Source organism: Chrysemys picta, chromosome 2, assembly GCF_011386835.1.
Source record: "Chrysemys picta bellii isolate R12L10 chromosome 2, ASM1138683v2, whole genome shotgun sequence".
Classification (NCBI taxonomy): Eukaryota; Metazoa; Chordata; order Testudines; family Emydidae; genus Chrysemys; species Chrysemys picta.
This window is the reverse complement of record NC_088792.1, coordinates 240,682,349-240,703,238: the sequence shown is the minus strand read 5'-3', so window position 1 is coordinate 240,703,238 and position 20,890 is coordinate 240,682,349. Positions and strand designations below refer to the sequence as shown.

At 43.5% G+C, this 20,890-nt stretch overlaps 1 protein-coding gene across 1 annotated transcript; it reads left to right on the top strand.

Moving 5' to 3' along the window:
• The first annotated feature begins 13,908 nt into the window (after positions 1–13,908).
• Positions 13,909–16,851, top strand: LOC135981751 (uncharacterized). Its single transcript, XM_065585816.1, has 2 exons — positions 13,909–14,832; positions 15,380–16,851. The coding sequence occupies exons 1-2, from the start codon at positions 14,292–14,294 to the stop codon at positions 15,847–15,849; spliced, it is 1,011 nt and encodes a 336-aa protein (XP_065441888.1). The 5' UTR covers positions 13,909–14,291; the 3' UTR covers positions 15,850–16,851.
• Positions 16,852–20,890: the final 4,039 nt, after the last annotated feature.

The following is a 20,890-nucleotide window of genomic DNA, read 5'->3' as shown; positions in this document are numbered from 1 at the left end:
TGGTTACTGGAGACCTAAGAAAATCTTTAACATATACAATTCATGAAAGCTAGGAATGTTTCACAAGGCCTCAGACATCCATAATATCTGTAGTGGATGAATTTGCTAGTACTCTTACTTTATCGTTAAACTCTCTGAAAGATTTTCACTCTCCCCTTCGGATACCAAAGGGTTTTTTTAGCGTACTGAGGAAAAGGATGATAAATCATGATACATATCTTTCTCTCTCTGGCACAGATTGTTGCATTAACATCCCTTGGCTTGGTTGGAACTTTACAGTTTCCCTTATGTAAGGGGTGGCTTGCAGGTGCTCTGCTCCTGAGCATACCAAAGAACTGACGCTGATTAGAACTGGTCAAAACAGGACAGGGCAATGTTTTGGGGTAAAAACTTTCTAATTTTGAAAATTTTCAACCTGCTCTAATTGCAACTCGATTTACTCCCTGCTCGGAAGGCAGACAAAGTCTCTCTCTTCGCCTCTTTTGTGAACAGTTCCTTCCACACTATGCCACCCTCTAGCCCCTCATCTGCCCTCTTGCTTGCATCTGGGAGTACTTTGCTCTCCCCAGCACTCTGCAGCTACAGCCACAATCTGATCGGGGAGTACAGGAGGACCTTACTCCCCGCTTACTCCTCCACACAGCTGAGTGAAGTCTGAGACAGTCTCTAGCCCTTTCTGTTCAGGAACATGTAATGTGGTTCATGTGGTTCATAAAGGAAACATTTATTTAATAACAGGAAAATTCTTACATTCCTCAAGGGCCACTGAAGTCAGACAGAAGAAATTATTTTGCTCAAGGCTGAGTTTTGTTGCCTGAGGTTTTTCTGCTTCAGACTTCTTCCCAGCAAAGCTAAGGCTATACAAAGATCAGAAGCAATATTTTCATTTACTATGATGACTGTCAATTGAGTTTCTTTTGTCTTTAAAATTAATATAGATTCATAGATTTTAAAGCCAGAAGGAACTGTTGTAATCTAGTGTGAGCTCCTGTATAACACAGGACACAGGATTTATGTATATAAATATAGAGTGTTCTATATATACACACAATATATAATATTACTATATAATCATATGTAAGACTTCATATTACACACACGCAACAATTTGAGAATTGTACATCTGAGATTATTACATTCTTATTTTTCCACCTAAGTTGTTTTAGGATATTTTTCCATTAAAAACATTTAAAAGATTCCCTCCTGATATGGCTATTCAGGTATCTTGTTTCTTCACTGATTACGTTGATGTAATAAATATTTTAAAATGCTGAATCAACATTTTTGTTTAAAAAAAATCTCACCTGTTAGACAATTATCCCCTCTTTCTTTATAATAATATACATGTACCAGTATTTTCTTGCTATGTTTTCTCACGTAAGAAGAATTCAAACCTGAGATTGAAACAACTTGTCTGAAATGAAAACTAGAGGATATCAGGAAATGCACTGAAACCCAAAGAGCAATAATCTTCAAACACAGACTTAATACCTACAGTGTATTTCCCAGACCTATAATAGCTCATCATGCAGCTTAAGGGAATTTGAGAAAACATACAAAGATAACTGTAAAGTTATACAGAATTAACGAAAAAGGAACAGAAAAGCTCCCGCGTCAGAACAGTCAGAAATTGTGATGAATTTGACAAAACACAACAATATGTGTCAGTAAATGAGTTAATGTCAATAGCATGTTCTGCTCTGTTGGTTGAAAACCAACAACTCATTCTGATATTTAAAAACAAGAGAAAAATAATGAAAAACAAAACAAAAAAATCTGAATTCTTCAGTAATGATCACAACACTACAATTCACAATACGGTTACTGTTGGCTAAGATTTTCAACAGTGCTTAGCAATTGTGGAGGCCTTGATTTTGAATTCCTAACTTGAGACCCTATTAATGGGGAATGATTTTTGGAGGATAAGTGCTCAGCATTTTCTGAAAACTGGGTCCTTCCTTTCATATGTCAAGGTGATCATTTAAAAACTGAGACCTCACCCCACCCCCAGATGATTCTTTAGCTCTGAAAATCTTGGCTACATGGTTTTGGACCATTGCTGTAGAGCATCACTGTGGTTTTTTAAGGAGTAATCCTACTGAAGGAAGCTCACAACACAGGTAACTGCCTCACCTTCTTTTCCACAGAGGAAAAGACATAGGTAGAAGATCTTTGGAGCAAGCAAGCTGAGAATTCAGTAAAGAAACTGAAGAAGGAAAGGACGTAATATAAAGAGATGTAACATCAAGAACAAGACAAAGGAAATTTCACTGAAGTGGCTGAAGTATAGAGAGAGAGACACGAGGTGGGTGAGGCAATATCTTTTATTGGACCAACTTCTGTGTTGAATGGGACAAGCTTTCGAGCCTCACAGAGCTCGAAAGCTTGTCTCAGTCAATAACAGATGTTAGTCCAATAAAAGATATTACCTCACCCACCTTGTTTCTCAAATATCAGGCCCAACATGGCTACAACAACACTGCAAACTGAACAAGAGGCTAGGTCTACACTAGGGGAGGGGTCGATTTAAGATATGCAAATTCAGCTACACGAATAGCGTAGCTGAATTCGACGTATCGGAGCCGACTTACCCCGCTGTGAGGACGGCAGCAAATTGACCACCGCGGCTCCCCCGTCGACGGCGCTTACTCCTACCTGTGCTGGTGGAGTACGCGCATCGATTCGGGGATCGATTGTCGCGTCCCGACAAGACGCGATAATTCGATCCCCGAGAGATCGATTTCTACCCGCCGATCCAGGCGGGTAGTGAAGACAAGCCCAGAGACATTTCATTTATATTACTTTACTGAAAAAGTAAACCTTGGATGAAAAATGTTACTAAATAGTTGTTCATGTTTTTGTAAAACACTTTCAGGTTTGTTTTTAGACGTCAGCATAATTGTTAGGCCATCAAACAATTAAACTCACAGCATAGATTTTTTAAACAGCAAAGTTCAGAGTTTCATGCAGAGATGAAGTTTTACTGTAATTTAGCCACAGCTTGATATCTAGTCTACTCATGGATCAAAGTCTTTGCTTATGAGAGTCTTTATGGTAAGGGAAAGAGTCATAACTACAGCGCTGTTTATAAAATTAAATTTGCATTTTAATTTAAAAAATAATGTCACACCTTTCAAAATTCTATTTACTTGTATTCTGTTATAGTATCTTCTAAAAAAAAAAGTAATCAAGCGTGCATAAATGCTGAATCAGTGAAATGGCATAAGAATATATTTGGATTAAATTAACCAAGTAGCTAACTGAACCCTAGTGTATATCCAACTGGGCAACATAGACCAGCTACTTTACTAATCACCAAGAGTTTTAATTAATTTGAAATGCTCACAAACTGCTTATCCAATTTTAATTCACTCGTCATTAATAATCAACTGGCAGTGAATTTAAATACAACTTTTTCTAATTCTGAGTTTCTCAAATTTTGGGTGGCTTAATTTAAAACATGTAGAGATACATTAATCCTTATAGTGATGCTGACTTGATTCCTGGCTTCAACAGCCCCTAATGGGCTGTTGCACCATTGTAGAATGACCAGAACCACACTCTTCTTTATGCCAAGAAATAGTGACATAGTTATAGGGGGTGGGAGTGTGGGCGTCATCTGCTTAGAAAGAATCCCCAATGAAGGAGGCTTCCTTAGGACAAGTCCTGAGGCTTCTTTGCAGAACCAGCATAAAGTGGTTGCAATACACCTAAGAATGACCTCACTACACATGAAGCGGTGGGGGCCGTTGTCTGACTTTGTAGGAAAAGGTGTGTGGCATCTTTATGGGCTAGATAGCCCAAGAGTGACTTTCTGCACCAGCTTCAAACCAGGTCAGCATGGGGATGCCGACCCATTCCCTGCCCTAGGTGACTGGAAGAGAGAGGAAGCCATTTAGATCCATTCCAGTACAAAAAAAGTCCTCTTTTACCTGGACCAGGTGGAGCAGCACCCATCCGTGGATGTAATTAAATACCAGGTTTGGCCATGCTCCCGCTGTGGGCACTATGCTAGTCGCTCCTTTCTCAGGGGGTGGGAAGAATTTTTTTCCCTTACTGCCAGGTAAGAATGGGAGTGTGGGGTTGCCTTCCCCACAGCAGGTTGAGGACTTAGCTGGGTGAACATGGAAGAGGGGTTAGGCTAGGATGTCACAACTCATTTTGTAAGTGAGTGGTGAATGTCTAGTGCAGGTACTCCATAGTGGAGGGATATGGTAATCAGATAAAAGGGTTGGCAAAGGCTTAAAGGAGGTATTCTTTAAAGGAATGGAAACGGGGGTTCGGGACTTCTATGATTGGTATGGCAGGGAGCCAACACAACACTTATTTATAGCCCCCCTTAATCTGCATTCAGGGGTCGGGTGATGAGCTGGTTGAGGACTAGAATAGGTAAAGGGGGAGACCTCTGGGTATATGTAAATGGTTCTGGAATTACCTGCACTGTACAGATTGATCTGCTGGGTACTCCCTGACATTTAGGAATAAAGTTGCAGCCTAATTAAACTATATCCAGTGTCTTCTGTCCTTTCTCCAGCATAACTAGACAACAACCCTGGAAGGCCTGATCTGCACAGGAACTGACCATCTCGACCTCCAGTTCAAGTCAATTGGATCTGCAGCTGCTCAGTCTCTGAAAAATAAATCCACAGGTATTTTGGGCACTCAAAAACAGAGGAACTCTAGAAAATGTAGGCCTTAGTTTCTTGGAAATAATCTTATTGTTGTGATTTGGTGAGACTTACACAGCATTGCTTACAGGTTGCCACAGTTCTTCAAAAATGCTGGTGAATACCTGGCAATTTTTGACATATCTCGAACAAAGCATTTCCATTTTTCATTTTGAAATTACTTTGTTTTGAAATTCTTTATTTTGTATTATATTATAATGGGTTTTTAAAAAAGAGTAAAATTCAAAATAAAATGTTTTGATCAAGTTTTTCCTTCACAGAAAATTTTGAAGATTCTGGGGTTTGTTCTAATATGAAATAATTCCCATTGGGAGTTAGGCACCTCATGGGATTTTAAAATTCTTCCCCTTAACCTTTCTAGCTCATCGCCTCTAATGTGTCAAATGGGGTGAGATAATTAGGCTTGAAAGGATGACATGTTTATGGTTAAATGTCAGCAAACATCAATTTCACAGTTCACGCAAAGACACAAACCAATGAAAAAATATTTCCATGAATAATAATAAAAATTTACAGATAGACAAAGAAAAATGCCACTTGAGAACTGAGTTTAATTCAAGAATATTTTGTATATTTTGACATATGATGTTGACAATTTGTGTTTTAATGGTTATAAAGCATTAACTTTTTCAAACTTGATGTCTGTCAATAAAAAATTGTCTGACTTCATCCATTATCTGACCCTCCCCATAATTTCCTGCAACTCTGAAAAGTTATTGAAATAAATAAAGTAATTAAAAATAAATCAATATCTGTCAAAATGATCAAAGATAAAAATCAAATTCTTCCAAGCCTAAATATAGTGTACCTTCCTAACAGGGGTGTCTGAAGATTACCTAATATTTATAAAGTGCACTGTTATTTTTATTACAACTATTAATATTTTAACTATTATTCTGAAGGATTCTTTTGGACAACATTTTAAAACAGCATAGTCTACATTCATTTTTTAAAAAACATCCATTATTGTTCTCATCCTTTTTATAAGCATTTATGCAGTATTTTATCATAAAAAAACATACAAAAGCTTCTTCATATTTCCCTAAACAACATTTTTAAATATTAACAAAATGCTACTCTTTCCCTCAGGTTCCCTTTTGCATCAATAAAAAACCTACTGCAGTCTTCCCAAATGCTTCAACAAAATTGTTTATTTAAAAAAAATGTTCCCCTAGGCTCCCCTTCATAATATTTTAAAATAATGAAACAATTATATATGACTAGGCCCTGTTTCCCTAAACAGTGTTTTGAAATATTAAAAAGAATCCCATTGTTAATCTTCTGCTCCCCACTCTTGGCATCAAAACTATTCATTTATTTATTAAAAATTTAGTTGGCCTGTTCTTTTGTCCCCCATTCCCTAAGGCCACCATCTTTTCCAGTATTAAATCCATTTTGATTTTTCCACAAAGTCTTCACTCCTTATCATGTTTGAAATTTGGAGCTGGTCAAAAATCAGAATGTCCATCCCATGGCAAAACAGTCCTTCTCCTATTGTAGGACTGAAGTCACTAAAACTCACATTGGCCTAAATGGGACCTGCATTGAGTCTTCATTCTCAATCTCCCTTTAGGGGGAAGGGCGGATGACACAATGAGTGAAGTGGAGATAGGCACCAGAAATCAACACGAAAATACCAATTCCCTGCTGTCAGTGACTGGACACCTGTGCAACTTTACCAAAGTCTGTGTGTTTGCACAGGTATTAATGAGTTCAGAAGATGACCCAAAACCTTTAATTCACAACCCTAGTAACTTCTCATCTTTTAAACCTGTAAAATAGTGATATTCATTTATCTACTTTGTTTGATGGTGTACATTTGGCTGACTAAATCCCTCCTAATTACTTGTTAGAAAGATTTCCTAAGTGAGTATGTTAAGACACCAGTTTCTATAACCAGAGAAGATGCTGCCATTCATGTTTGTGAGAAACATCATTTTCATGCTACCCAGGGAACAAGTCAAACCATCCATTTTCCTTAATATTGCACTCAATCCAATTGAACTGCCCTTCAGTTCAGCTGCCACTGAATATTATGTAGCACTTGGCAGGTGTGAAGTTAAGAAAGGGATAACTTAGGCAGAATATCAGGGAAAAGATTCCTGACACTGATCTCTATTAGCCTGTTGAACAATCTTCCAGTGGAAGCAATGGAATGGCCATTCAAAACTAGACAGAACAAACCACTAGTAAATGTATAATAGGGAAAAATCCTGCACTGGCAATGAAATGTGTTAGATGGCCTAAATCATCTACTGGTCCTCTGCTCTGAATTCATCTCAGGTGTAACTACTGTGTCTTCCACGCCTTTACACAAAAGTCCTATGATTCTGCCAATCTTGCTAGTATAGTGTGCCAAAATGTGTGCATCTTAGCCAGTGTCTTCAAATGATGTATTCTTGTTATTCCTCACTCCCGTCCCACAACTCTTCATGCCAGAGTCCTCAGAAGTGCAACAATATTTGTCACAAGGTTGAGGAGTTAGAACTAGATTATATTGTTTCCCTAGGAAGTTTCACACTGTGCCACAGCTTTCTCAGATTCTGAGCACCAGCAACCACTTCAATTTTAATTCCCCTCCCTTCCCCCAAAGCTTCTCTCCCACTACAGTTAAACCCTTGTGTCTGATTTATTGCAGGACTTTTCCAGGTATCTATAATATTCATGAGTCATTTAGTTAAAGCTTCTGCATAACCATATTGGCTACCTGACAGATTGCTGAAACAGCTCTAAAACCCACAGTAAAGGCCTTTCCTAAGGGTGAGTGTCTCACCTGTGCACATCAGGGTCTTTGTAATAGCTCTGGGTCTGATCATAAGGCAGGACCCTACCAAACCACAGAGTAATAATGGAGACTTCTAATTGATCAATTTAAATAATACATAATCAGTAGATCAGGCAACACCCAAGAAGTGTCTATGCTAAGGCCAAACCTATTTACTATGAAGAATTTCAGGGTCGTGTTTTAAGGGTACCCAGAATTTTACATATGTATGTATAGAGTGTATATACTTAATGACTTGTCTGAGCTGTAAGTAAAGCATTACAGCTTTGACAACAGCAACATTTAGCCACTAGGTTTAATCAACTCTCTGTGTTTTACTACTATACAGCTACAGGCACATCTGAATAAATCTACAGAGCCACTTGCCATTAATCTCAATCTGTGCTTTGCCATCATCTTTATCATCTCCCACTTGAATGTGTAATACTCATCTGATGAGCTGTCACTTGCTTTTCTCATATCTGGGCATGGCATTGTTCCCATCCATCCTTTTTAATATATGCTCAGCCTTTTGTCAGTTACTTTCTATTTTGACTTTAACATACGACTCACATTTTCCATATTTATTACCACTTTCTTCTCTGCACCTGAGTAATTGTGTATGATCAAGGATATATGGACATCAGTAAAATGTGAAGAGTTCTGCTACCTTCCATTCTAGTTAGCTTGTTTCATTATTAGTGCATGTTAAAGCATCATGCCATTTTTGGATCTTGGATGGGATGGAACTTAGTGTGGACCCTATGTTTTCCAAACACATGGCAATCAGCCTGGGTAGACTCTGCGACTCCTTCCCTGAGAAAACAACATGCTTAGGTAGCCATATAATACCTCATCTATTTTTAGCCATAATGCAGCTACTAACAACAGGGAATCACCTTGGACCTGGGAGCTGCCAATGTGACAGAATAGCCAGAAAAGCTTGTAGATATTCCATGGATTAGCAACTGCAAAGTTTCCTTTCTGCAGAACAAGACCCTATGGCTGAACATAAATAATTGATTTCATATTCAGCCAAATTAAAATGTATAGGAACTGCCTTCCAGGTGGTTTAAATAATTAGTGTAAAAATTAAGTTAGATAAAAGATAGCTTATTCATAGATACAGATTCCATAGTCGCTTCTACAATTTGTTTCCTTCCGTCACGTTTCATTGCAGTGGTTCAGTAACAATATCATACTGTCATGGTAGAGTGTCATTCCCTGACTTTTCAGGAAGAGGTAAATTGGTATGAGAATGATAAAGCTGTTTAATAACTCTGTTACAGTAATAACAGCAATGTATCTATGCAATTGCCACTGCCAGACTTTCAAAACGAAGGTAAAAGACTGATGAAATATTTAATACATTATAATAAATAAAAATATATTAAACATTATATTCTAATGGAATGCAATGGTGAAAGGGCCAGAATTGCTGTGCAAGGTGCTCCGATATTTGTGCTAGTACAAAATCCTAATATATGAATTGACAGAGAGCATTTATGTCATCTGCCATTATCTACCAAACCTGAAAGCTATTAGCTTTGAAAAACACTACTCATTATCGAATTAGCTTTTACTTAATTACCATAGAAAACTCAAAAATTAAGATAAGAAAAAAAAAGAGCAGATATTTGAACTTACACTGGACCCCCACCAAAACTGACTTCAATCAGGCTAACCTGAGTCTGGCAGTGCATTCCAGTGAGTCTCTGCCAGGGCATAACCGTCCACCAGTAGGGATCCAATTGCAGGACTGGAGCCATAAACAGTAATCCTTTGGGACATGAACTGTATATTCCTATGTATTTATCCTTGCACATTGGGGCCTGGAATCTGATTGGGGCTAGCAGGTCAAGTCACTGGCCAGTGCCTCAAATAACATTCTCAATAGCAACAGGATGTCAGTCCCTTTTCATCAGGACTGAGTTTTATTTCTCCAAGTCAAAACAGTTCAATAAATTCAACTGATAAAATAAGCCCTTCCCTCAACCCACAGTGAGTCACAGGTGCCTACATGCTGCCTGCAAAGTTCACTCTAAAGTGAGCTGCTTGTTGACTTTTTATCTGAGAACCAAGTGGCCTACAGACTATCATCTGATCATTGGCCTCTGACCCATCAGCTGGAACGTAGTTAACTAGTCACAGGTGGCAGATAAGCCCCACTCCCTTAAAGGACCAGTCCACCCTGTGACAGGGCCTTTGGGTGTTAACACAATATAAATGAGTAAATGATAATAAATAAATGAATGAATGTGCCTCTATTATACATGTTGGTGCTGTTTATAAAATGAAATATCCCTTTCAAAAGTATTGTATATAAAATGCTGATTTCTAGAGGCACAGAGGCTTCCATAACACATCTTTATCTGCATTGATGGGGACATGGTGTTTCCATACAGATACTATCCCTGGAAACAAGCACAACAAATATATTTGCCTATATATAATACTGTTGCTTGTTGCTCATTGTTTGTCTAATATGTCATATTAATCATCAAGGGTTATGTCCCCAATTCTGAGCAGCACAGATGCAGGCATGGGGAAAGAGAAAAGGGCAAAGATCACTCTGCGCTACCTTTGCATCTTCCAAGCTGTGGAAGTGGCCAGGGATCAGAGCTGAACTGAGCATGAGTTGGCAATGACTGCCCCAATCATGCCCCTACACTGGGCAAGCAGCGCAGAGCCATTCTGCCAGCAGCAGATCTTACCCGCTACCTAAAAGAATCCTTAAGTGGTGTAGAGGTGCTTTAGTGACTTCTATTCCCTCCACACCCGGTGTCCAATGCAAGGTCGTATGTGGGTCAAAGAGGCATGGTTAGGGCATCACTGTGTACATTGGCAATCACTAGCTGCTAGAAAAGCCCCTTGGGGCCATGGACAACCAGACTGTGCTAATTTATGCTGTGGCCCCTCACACACATGCCAGCTGGAGGAAGTTAGTGGCAGGCTTTTCAAGGCTTCAGTCACATTTTTTTTCCCATTACTCCTTTTGGGGCAACATAGTCCCAAACTCTCAGCTTAGCTGAAATGGTCAATCTAGCCAATAGTGACTATTCTTGTTTTTCTTTGCTGTTGGTAGGGTGCCAACTAAAGTCTTGCAATCGCTTCACCTCCAGCCAGAAGAATGTGAACCATTGTGCTGATGATGTAAGTGTCCTTGTGCTCCAGTGCGTATATGTAACAAACACACATTAGCTTTTAGTGTTCTCAGCTCCTCTGAGCTTAGAGATGCAGGTTGAAAGAACTTCGGGCAACTGCTAAAATTTTTCAGTTGCACACTCACTGAACAGTCTCTTCTTTAGGAAAAGTAAATGGAAGAAAAAGCTAGTTTTCTCTTGGTAGTGTAAACTTTGGGTGTGCTAGAATTTGTTTCAGTGTACCTCTCTAACTGCTTCAACACAATGCCAGAATACAGACCTAGAATTCTGTTACTGAGGATTTTCACCAAGGATTGCACAGAGTCAACCTCCCCACAAACAAGTCCAAAAAGAAACTAACTTAGTTCTTTTGTACCAATTTTGTAAAATTTTGTAATGAGAAAGAATCAATAATAGCTGAATTTTTACTACATACAAAGGCTACTTTGTAATTCACATACATTATGTTCAGTTATACATAAATAAATGAAACCCACCAAAACACAGTGAGAAGTAACTCAGTGTTCCAAAAGTTTGAGTTGAGTTCACCTGAGTCTCAGTTAGAGTCTTTGTTCATCAGCTCTATACAGTTGAGTCAGCAGCACTGCAACCATATCTTCCCTCCTCTTGCAGAAATCTCTAGAAATCTCCACACATACTCTCTCTCCTCCTCTGCTGGAATCACTCACTCAGCTAGTCAGCTAACTAATTAACCAACACATCAGTATTAAGTATATAAATAAATAACTCTCCGCAAAATAGTTCAGGGTTAGGAGACAATAGCCTGCATTCTGCACCTGTAGCTAACCTTCTCCCAACCCATGGCAGGGCACATGTCTTTTTATAAAGCACTACTTGCCCTTAATGGAGTCTATTAGTCCAGCTACAGGGACCCTATTGAGCATGCCCAAAACTCCAGAAATTTCTGGTTGTGGAATACTAATTGTTCATCTGACTAGCAACAATGACCCAGACACAACTTACTCTTCTCTCCTCCTTCTCTTTAGACCTCTTAAAGACATATCTCCCTATTAGGCACATGGGTTACACTAGCTCATCTTTTACGTTGAGCAGTATTGACAGGAAGCGGTGTCATGGCCCTCAAGCTCCTAGGCAGAGGGGCATCCAGGTGGCTCTGTGCCTTTCCCCCACCCGCAGGCATCACGCTGGATTCCTGGACAATGGGAGCGGCAGAGCCAGCACTCAGGGTGGTGCCTGCAGGCAGGGCCAGCACACTGACCCCCCTGGCCAGCCCTCCACCCAGGAGCCGGACATGCCGGCTGCTTCCTGAGAGCTCCGTGGAGCCGGGCAGGGAACCTGCCAGCCCCCATCCACTGCCAACCAGATTTTTAACATCCCAGTCAGTGGTGATGACTGGACCTGCTAGAGTCCCTTTCAACCAGGTGTTCCGGTCGAAAACTGGACACCTGGCAACCCTAGACAGATGTAATAGGGTCATCCATCACACTGCATGCATATGCTCTCTTCTTTTTGACTGGCTGTGCTTTTATTCCTTTGTTTTTTCACAATGCTTTTTAGGAACTGAAAATACAGTACACACTGTCACTCTTACCAACCTGTAACAAACATACCTGGGTAATAAGGCTTATTAAAAACATCGGGCCTGAATTTCATTCAAACTAAGGTGCCTTTGCACTTCTCTGTCAGTGTAAAGGGGTGTTCAAGGGTATGTCTACATGACAAGCAGCAGCACGCAGCAGCAAGTCTCAGAGCCTAGGTCTACCAACTCGGGCTCATGGGTAAAAAAGCACATAGGGTATGTCTACACTGCAAGTGCCAGCCAACTGGGGCTTGTAGGGCGCATGCTGCAGGGCTGTTTCATTGCAGTGTAGACTTTCAGGCTCAGGCTGCAGACTGAGCTCTGGGACCCTTCCACCTTGTAGGGTCCTAGAGCCCGGCCTCCAGTCCGAGCCACAACATCTACACTGCAATGAAATAGCCCTGCAGCCTGACCCCATGAGCCCGAGTCAGCTGGCACAGGCTAGCCAGGGGGGTTTCATTGCAGTGTAGATGTACCCATAGAGATCCTCTGCTAAAAATATCTGTGTAGACATTCAGGCTCAAGCTGGGGCTGGGGCTTGGGCTCTGAAGCCTACTGAGACAAATGAACCCCAAGCTGTTCACTCAGACTCTGAGACCCATTGCTGTGGACTCACAGCTTGCCATGCTGATATACTCAATGTGTAAATGAAAATCAGGCTCAGGATTCTTTACTTATTCATATAGGGCCTGATACTACATAAATTTCTCAGGCAAAACCCACATTGGTTTCAGTAAGAATTCTTCTAATGACTGCAGAATGGAACCCAAGGAGGGTGTAGTAAGAAGAGGGCCTGAAACATAAGGCCTTGTATTAGAGGCCTGGTATGAGGCCTGAGCCTTGGCTAAAGTAGTCAAAACTTTGCTGATATAAAGAAAAGTTAAGTTGTGAGGAAGAGGCAGGCCCTGCTCACAGAATCTGTCAAGAACAGGGCTGATATTGCAGAAACACACATTCCTAAGTAGTGCTAGGTACAAGAATATATACACAAACACATTCCAAAAAGGTGGTACCAGAACACCTTGATACCAAACACATCCCCCAAAGATAACAGGAACACGCTGACTCATCTTAAGGATAACGTCAGGATGACAGCATGATGGATAGAGAAGTTTTGATCAAACCAACATATACAAGGTAATGGGTGGCACCCTAATACGTCAGAGGGTGGCACCCAGAGATGTCAGGGGCAATACATAATTTGTTTGTATTGGTGTATAAAGATGTATCTCAGAGGGAGTGTCTTTGGCCAGCCTAGGGAAGAGTGGAAAGTCCCGCCACTGACTGAGCTGCGTCCATTGTCATGAGCATACATGTCTTAGTATCCTCGTAGAGTCTGCTAGGTGCTATTACTGTGCTTCGTTGACAATAAACCTGGCCGGGCACCTTTGCTATTAAACCAAGTTTTGTGGTCTTATTGGGCAGTTCGATTGGAGCCTGCTGTACAGATTATCTAGCCAGAGCCAGTGCAGCATGCAGAGAGAACACACACACACAGTCAAACATCTGACGACAGAGGCAAAGGTATAGGGACTTCAACACAGTTGACAAGATTACATGATTAATCCTCCATACTGTCTCAAGCCCTTGCATGCTTGTTCCCAGATGCCTGGTCTACACAACGTTTTAATACTGGTATAACTATTTTGGTTAGGAGTTTGACTTTTTTACCAAAATAGTTTTACTGGTACATCCCCTAATGTGAACACAGTGGTACTGGTCTAAAAGTGCCTTATACCAGTATAGCTTAGGCCTGGTCTACACTACGGGTTTAGGTCGACTTTAGCAGCGTTAAACCGAATTAAGCCTGGACACGTCCACACAACGAGGCCCTTTCTTTCGACTTAAAGGGCCCTTTAAACCGGTTTCTTTACACCACCTCCGACGAGGGGATTAGCGATAAAACCGGCCTTTGCGGGTCGGAATTGGGGTAGTGTGGACGGAATTCGATGTTATTGGCCTCCGGGAGCTATCCCACAGTGCTTCATTGTGACCGCTCTGGACAGCGCTCTCAACTCAGATGCACTGACCAGGTAGACAGGAAAAGACCCGCGAAGGTTTGAATTTCATTTCCTGTTTGCCCAGCGTGGAGAGCACAGGTGACCACGTAGAGCTCATCAGCACAGGTAACCGTCATGGAGTCCTCCCAGGATCGCAAAAGAGCTCCAGCATGGACCGAACGGGAGGTACGAGATCTGCTCGCCATATGGGGAGATGAAGCAGTGATAGCTGAACTCCGTAGCAGTAAAAGAAATGGAAAAGTATTAGAAAAGATCTCCAAGGCCATGAAGGACCGAGGCCATAACAGGGACACACAGCAGTGCCGCGTGAAAATTAAGGAGCTACGGCAAGCCTACCACAAAGCCAGAGAAGCAAACGGAAGGTCCGGGGCAGAGCCGCAAACTTGCCGCTACTACGCGGAGCTGCATGCGATCCTAGGGGGTGCAGCCACCACTACCCCAACCGTGTGCTATGACTCTCTCACTGGAGAAACACACAGGGAAGACGGTTCGGGGAACGAGGAAGATGACGATGGAGGTACTGTAGGTAGCTCACAGCAGCAAGGAAGCGGAGAAACCGTTTTCCCCAACAGCCAGGATATGTTTGTGACCCTGGACCTGGAACCAGTAACCCCCGAACTCACCCAAGACCCTCAGGGCACACAGGAGACCTCTGGTGAGTGTAACTTTGTAAATATTTGTAAACATTACAAAAAAAAAGCAAGCAAGTCTGTTAACGTGTATGGGGATGGAGCGGAAATCCTCCAGGGACATCTCCAGAAAGCTCTCCTGGTTGAAATGGGGTGATTTTATTAAGGGGGACATTCAGAGGCGCCCGTTCCTGCTATTCTGACCAGAAATGTTCCCCGCTGTTAACCACGCGGTGGGGGGGAGGGGTGAAGTGATCATCCCAGAGAATCATGTGTGTGTGTGTGGGGGGGGGGGTTTACTTGTGTTTGTGCCGCATGTTAACCGGGAAACCGCAGCCCCCTCCTTTTACATTGAAACCCCATTTTAAATGGACAACCCAATTCATCCTTGATATGGGAAATGCGCTGCTGTTTGCAACCTTTCCCGCATGTTAAGAAGCTTAAAAAAGCCAAAACACTGTGGCCTACGATGGCTGCCTGCAAGCCGAAATATGCGACCTTGTAATGAAAGAGTGTACCCATTGTTTCCTAAAATGTGTCTTTTTTAACCACCTCTCCCTTCTCCTCCACCAGCTGCAAATGTTTCTCCTTCGCAGAGGCTCGTGAACATTAGAAAGAGAAAACGTAAGACGAGGGACGAGATGTTCACGGAGCTGCAGATGTCCTCCCACGCTGATAGAGCACAGCAGAATGCGTGGAGGCAGTCAATGTCGGAGATGAGAAAAGCCCAACATGAACGAGAGGAGAGGTGGCGGGCTGAAGACGATAGGTGGCGTCAGCTTGCAGACAGACGGCAAGAGGCAATGCTCCGTCTGCTGGAGCATCAAAGTGATATGCTCGAGCGTATGGTTGAGTTGCAGGAAAGGCAGCAGGAGCAGAGACCGCCGCTACAGCCCCTGTGTAACCAACAGCCCTCCTCCCCAAGTTCCATAGCCTCCTCACCCAGACGCCCAAGAACACGGTGGGGGGGCCTCCGTCCACCCAGTCACTCCACCCCAGATGATCGCCCAAGCATCAGAAGGCTGGGCTTCAATAAGAGTTAAAGTTTTAAAATGCAGTATGTCCTTTTCCATCCCTCCTCCCCCACCCATCCCAGCTACCTTGGCAATTATCCCCCTACCTCTGTAAGGAACTAATAAAGAATGCATGAATGTGAAAAAACAATGACTTTATTGCCTCTGCAAGCGGGAGGGGAGGGGAGGGTGGGGTGGGGTGGTTGGTTTACAGGGAAGTAGAGTGAACCGGGTCGGGGGGGGGGGGGTTGGAGGGTTCATCAAGGAGAAACAAACAGAAGTTTCACACAGTAGCCTGGCCAGTCACAAAACTCGTTTTCAAAGCTTCTCTGATGCGCACCGCGCCCTGCTGTGCTCCTCTAACCGCCCTGGTGTCTGGCTGCGCGTAATCAGCGGCCAGGCGAGTTGCCTCAACCTCCCACCCCGCCATAAAGGTCTCCCCCTTACTCTCACAGATATTGTGGAGCGCACAGCAAGCAGCAATAACAATGGGGATATTCTTTTCGCTGAGGTCTGAGCGAGTCAGTAAGCTGCGCCAGCGCGCTTTTAAACGTCCAAATGCACATTCCACCACCATTCGGCACTTGCTCAGCCTGTAGTTGAACAGGTCCTGACTCCTGTCCAGGCTGCCTGTGTACGGCTTCATGAGCCATGGCATTAAGGGGTAGGCTGGGTCCCCAAGGATCACGATAGGCATTTCAACATCCCCAATGGTCACTTTCTGGTCCGGGAAGAAAGTCCCTTCCTCCAGCTTTCGAAACAGAGCAGAGTTCCTGAAGACGCGAGCATCATGTACCTTTCCCGGCCATCCCACGTTGATGTTGGTGAAACGTCCCTTGTGATCCACCAGGGCTTGCAGCAGCATTGAAAAGTACCCCTTGCGGTTTACGTAGTCGGTGGCTTGGTGCTCCGGTGACAAGATAGGGATATGGGTTCCGTCTATGGCCCCGCCACAGTTTGGGAATCCCATTTCAGCAAAACCATCCACTATTGACTGCACGTTGCCCAGAGTCACTACCCTTGCTATCACCAGGTCTTTCATTGCCCTGGCAAATTGGATCACAGCAGCCCCCACAGTAGATTTGCCCACTCCAAATTGATTCCCGACTGACCGGTAGCTGTCTGGCGTTGCAAGCTTCCACAGGGCTATCGCCACTCGCTTCTCAACTGTGAGGGCTGCTCTCATCTTGGTATCCTGGCGTTTCAGGGCAGGGGAAAGCAAGTCACAAAGTTCCATGAAAGTGCCCTTACGCATGCGAAAGTTTCGCAGCCACTGGGAATCGTCCCACACCTGCAGCACGATGCGGTCCCACCAGTCTGTGCTTGTTTCCCGGGCCCAGAATCGGCGTTCCACGGTATCAACCTGCCCCAGTAACACCATGATTTCCACATTGCTGGGGCCTGTGCCTTGTGAGAGGTCTATGGCCATGTCAATTTCCTCATCACTCTCGTCGCCGCGCTGCAATCGCCTCCTCGCCTGGTCCGGGTTTCGCCTTGGCATGTTCTGGCTCTGCATATACTCCAGGACAATGCGCGTGGTGTTCATAGTGCTCATAATTGCCGCGGTGATCTGAGCGGGCTCCATGATCCCAGTGCTAGCTATGGCGCCTGGTCAGAAAAAAGGCGCGAAAGTAGTATCTGATGGACCAGGAGAAGGAGGGCGGGAGGGAGGGAGGGAGGGAGGGCCGAGTGACGACATGGCGTACAGGTACAGGGAGAAACACAAACAACTGTCACACAGAATGGTGCCCCCAAAGATTAAACTGGAAACCCTGGGCTTAGCAGGCCGTTGATTTCACGGAGGAAGGGGAAGCAAATGAGCACAGAACAAATCTATTTTTTACATCTTAAGGTGGCAGCCGACGCTGCAGCATGAGTGACAGCCATACCAATACGATGATGATGGGTACCAATCATAAAATACCATCATCTGCCAAAAGGCAAGGGGCTGCTGCTGTGTAGCAATGCAGCCCCACGTCTGCCAGCCCCACGTCCGCCAGCACCCAGCATCGCCCTCGGCCTCTTCTGGGTGCTTAGCAGACAATACTGGGCAATTGGCAGAAAATAGTATATTATGACTGGTAACCGTCATCATCAAAACAGTAGCATGTCTGCCCAGGTGGCCATGATTGACAGCCATACCAGTATGACGACGATGGGTACCAGTCATAATATACCATCGCCTGGAAGGGGCTGGTGCAATGCAGCACTACGGCTGCCAGCCCCACGGCTATCACTCATGCTACACCGTCTACCGCCAAAAGGCAGTTAGCAGCTGCTGCTGTGTAGCAATGCAGTCCCACGTCTGCCGGCACCCAGAGGACATATGGTGACGGTGAGCTCAGCTGAGCTGAGCGGGCTCCATGCTTGCCGTGGTATGTTGTCTGCACAGGTAACCCAGGTAAATAGGCGCGAATCTATTGTCTGCCGTTGCTGTGACGAGGGGGGAGGGGTCTGACGACATGTACCCAGAACCACCCGCGACACTGTTTTGCATCATCCGGGCATTGGGATCTCAACCCAGAATTCAAAGAAAAGGCGCGAACCGCTTCTCGGCTCGAGCTGTGGCGCAAACGTAGTATCTGACGGCCTAGGGGAAGGAGGGAGGGGGGCCGAGTGACGACATGGCGTACAGGCACAGGGAATTAAAATAAAGAATGGTGGCTGTGCATCAGGGAGAGACACAAACAACTGTCACAGACTGGTCCCCCCCAAAGATTAAACTGAAAACCCTGGGTTTAGCAGGCCGTTGATTTGACTGAGGGAGGGGGAAGCAAATGAATACAGAGAAAATCTATTTTTTTACATCTTAAGACGACGGTGCAGCGTGACTGATAGCCCTCGGCATCTTTCTGGGTGCTTGGCAGCAAATACGGGGTGGTGTATGACGATGGTCTTCAGGCCTATTGCACAATCGGCTGCTCGGGGAAGACTCTGCTAACGTGCGATGACCCGACTTGTAATAGGCCGGCTAACAGTCATAATACACCATTTACTGCCAAAAGGCAAGCTCCACGGCTGCCAGCACCCAGATCGCCGATGAAGGCTACCAGTCTACTGCACCGTCTACCGCCAAAAGGCAGTTAGCAGCTGCTGCTGTGTAGCAATGCAGTCCCACGTCTGCCGGCACCAAGAGGACATATGGTGACGGTGAGCTCAGCTGTGCTGAGCGGGCTCTATGTTGTCTGCACAGGTAACCCAGGTAACCCAGATAAAAAGGCGCGAATCTATTGTCTGCCGTTGCTGTGACGGGGGAGGGAGGGGCCTGACGACATGTACCCAGAACCGCCCGCGACACTGTTTTGCATCATCCGGGCATTGGGATCTCAACCCAGAATTCCAAGGGGCGGCGGAGACTGCGGGAACTGTGGGATAGCTGTCGGATAGCTACCCATAGTGCAATGCTCCGGAAGTCGACGCTAGCCTCGTACTGTGGACGCGGTCTGCCGACTAGAGCACCTAGAGCATTTTATGTGTGGACATACACAATCGGCTGTATACAACCGATTTCAATAAAACCGGCTTCTATAAATTCGAACTAATTTCATAGTGTAGACATACCCTTAGTTCCATTCCCATACAGGAATAGCAATACTACTATAAAGCACCTTTATACTGGTACAACAATGTTCACACTGTGACACAACTTGTGTGTGTAGACAAGCCCTAATTCTCAACAGCACAAGGATAAAAGGGACAAGATGTGAGCAGGAAATAGGCTTAAGTGTAATCTTCCCTATGCAAGTTAGGCATTTAGCTATGTACTCCTGAGTTTGAGTTTTGTTCGCTATTGGTCACGAGTAACTTATTGTCATCAGTAGTGCTTTAATTAGCCTTGTCTAAATTAAAACAACAACCTGGTCAGAAAAAATCCAATGAAATATTTTTTGTCCAAATTTAATGATTCATCAAAATCTAACCATTTCATAGTTTGATTTTGGTGAAATTCCAGTGGAACCCTGCCTGGTTTCCTGCTAGCTCACCTGCCCAGCTCCTCAGCAGCTTGCTATCTTGACATATCACTGCTATTCAGTGGTGAGCAGCTGTGAAACTGAGATATCAATTTCAGTCACTGGCTGCCAGAGTCACCAGCTCCACTGCAGCCCACCAGGTGGGCAGAAACAGATCCCAGGGAGAATATTTCATTTCAGAAATACCATGGTTTTGTGTTTGTAAAATAAAATATGCAGAATTTCAGTTCCACAAAATTGTTTGAGTTTTCAGATTTTTGTCTCAATTTGGGATGGATTTTTTTTTTTAAATCTCATAAATTTTCCCAGAATGATAAAACCATTTCTCATGACGTTCCTATGATGACAATAAGGGTGTGTTTCAAAAAGTGTACAGTTTAGCTGGAAGTGTAGACATCTGAAATTGTGTTCAGCATCATTACAGAAACCATATTTTATCATATTTTTTCAGAACATGAAAGGCTCTTTCTCTGGACCTAGACAAAATGATCTTTTATTGTAAATATACCATGATCTCTGGGGTTTGTATGTGTGTGTGCAAGTGGGTACATGTGAGTGAGTGCACATGCACCTTTGTTGGAAGAAATCTTAACACATGAAGTACTCTAACTCTGCAGGGAAGTAAAGTATTTACCCATGCTTCTTCTCATAGATTCTAATTCAGAAGGGACCACAGTGATCATCCAGTCTGACCTCCTGTATGACACAGGCCCAGAATGCCTTCAAAATAATACCTAGAGCAGATCTTTTAGAAAAAAAAACCACCCAATCTTTATTTTAAAATGGTCAGTGATGGAGAATCCACCACAACCCTGGGTAAATTGTTCCAATGCTTAATTACTCTCACTGTTAAAAATGTATGCCTTATTTCCAGTCTGAATTTGTCTAGCTTCAACTTCAGCCATTGGATCATGCTATATCTTTCTCTGTTAGATTGAAGAGCCCATTACTAAATATTTGTTCTCCATGTAGGTACTTACAGACTGTAATCAAGTCATCACTTAACCTTCTCTTTGTTAAGCTAAATAGACTGAATTCCTTAAGTCTATCACTATCAGACATGTTTTCTAATCCTTTTCTATCCATTTGATAGTGTATGT

What these genes read in the sequence shown, in the direction of transcription:
- LOC135981751 (XM_065585816.1), top strand. Translation starts at nt 14,292, where the DNA reads ATGGAGTCCTCCCAGGATCGCAAAAGAGCTCCAGCATGGACCGAACGG. An exon ending in GGGCACACAGGAGACCTCTG is followed by an intron (nt 14,833 to 15,379) that starts GTGAGTGTAACT and finishes CTCCTCCACCAG; the next exon opens with CTGCAAATGTTTCTCCTTCG.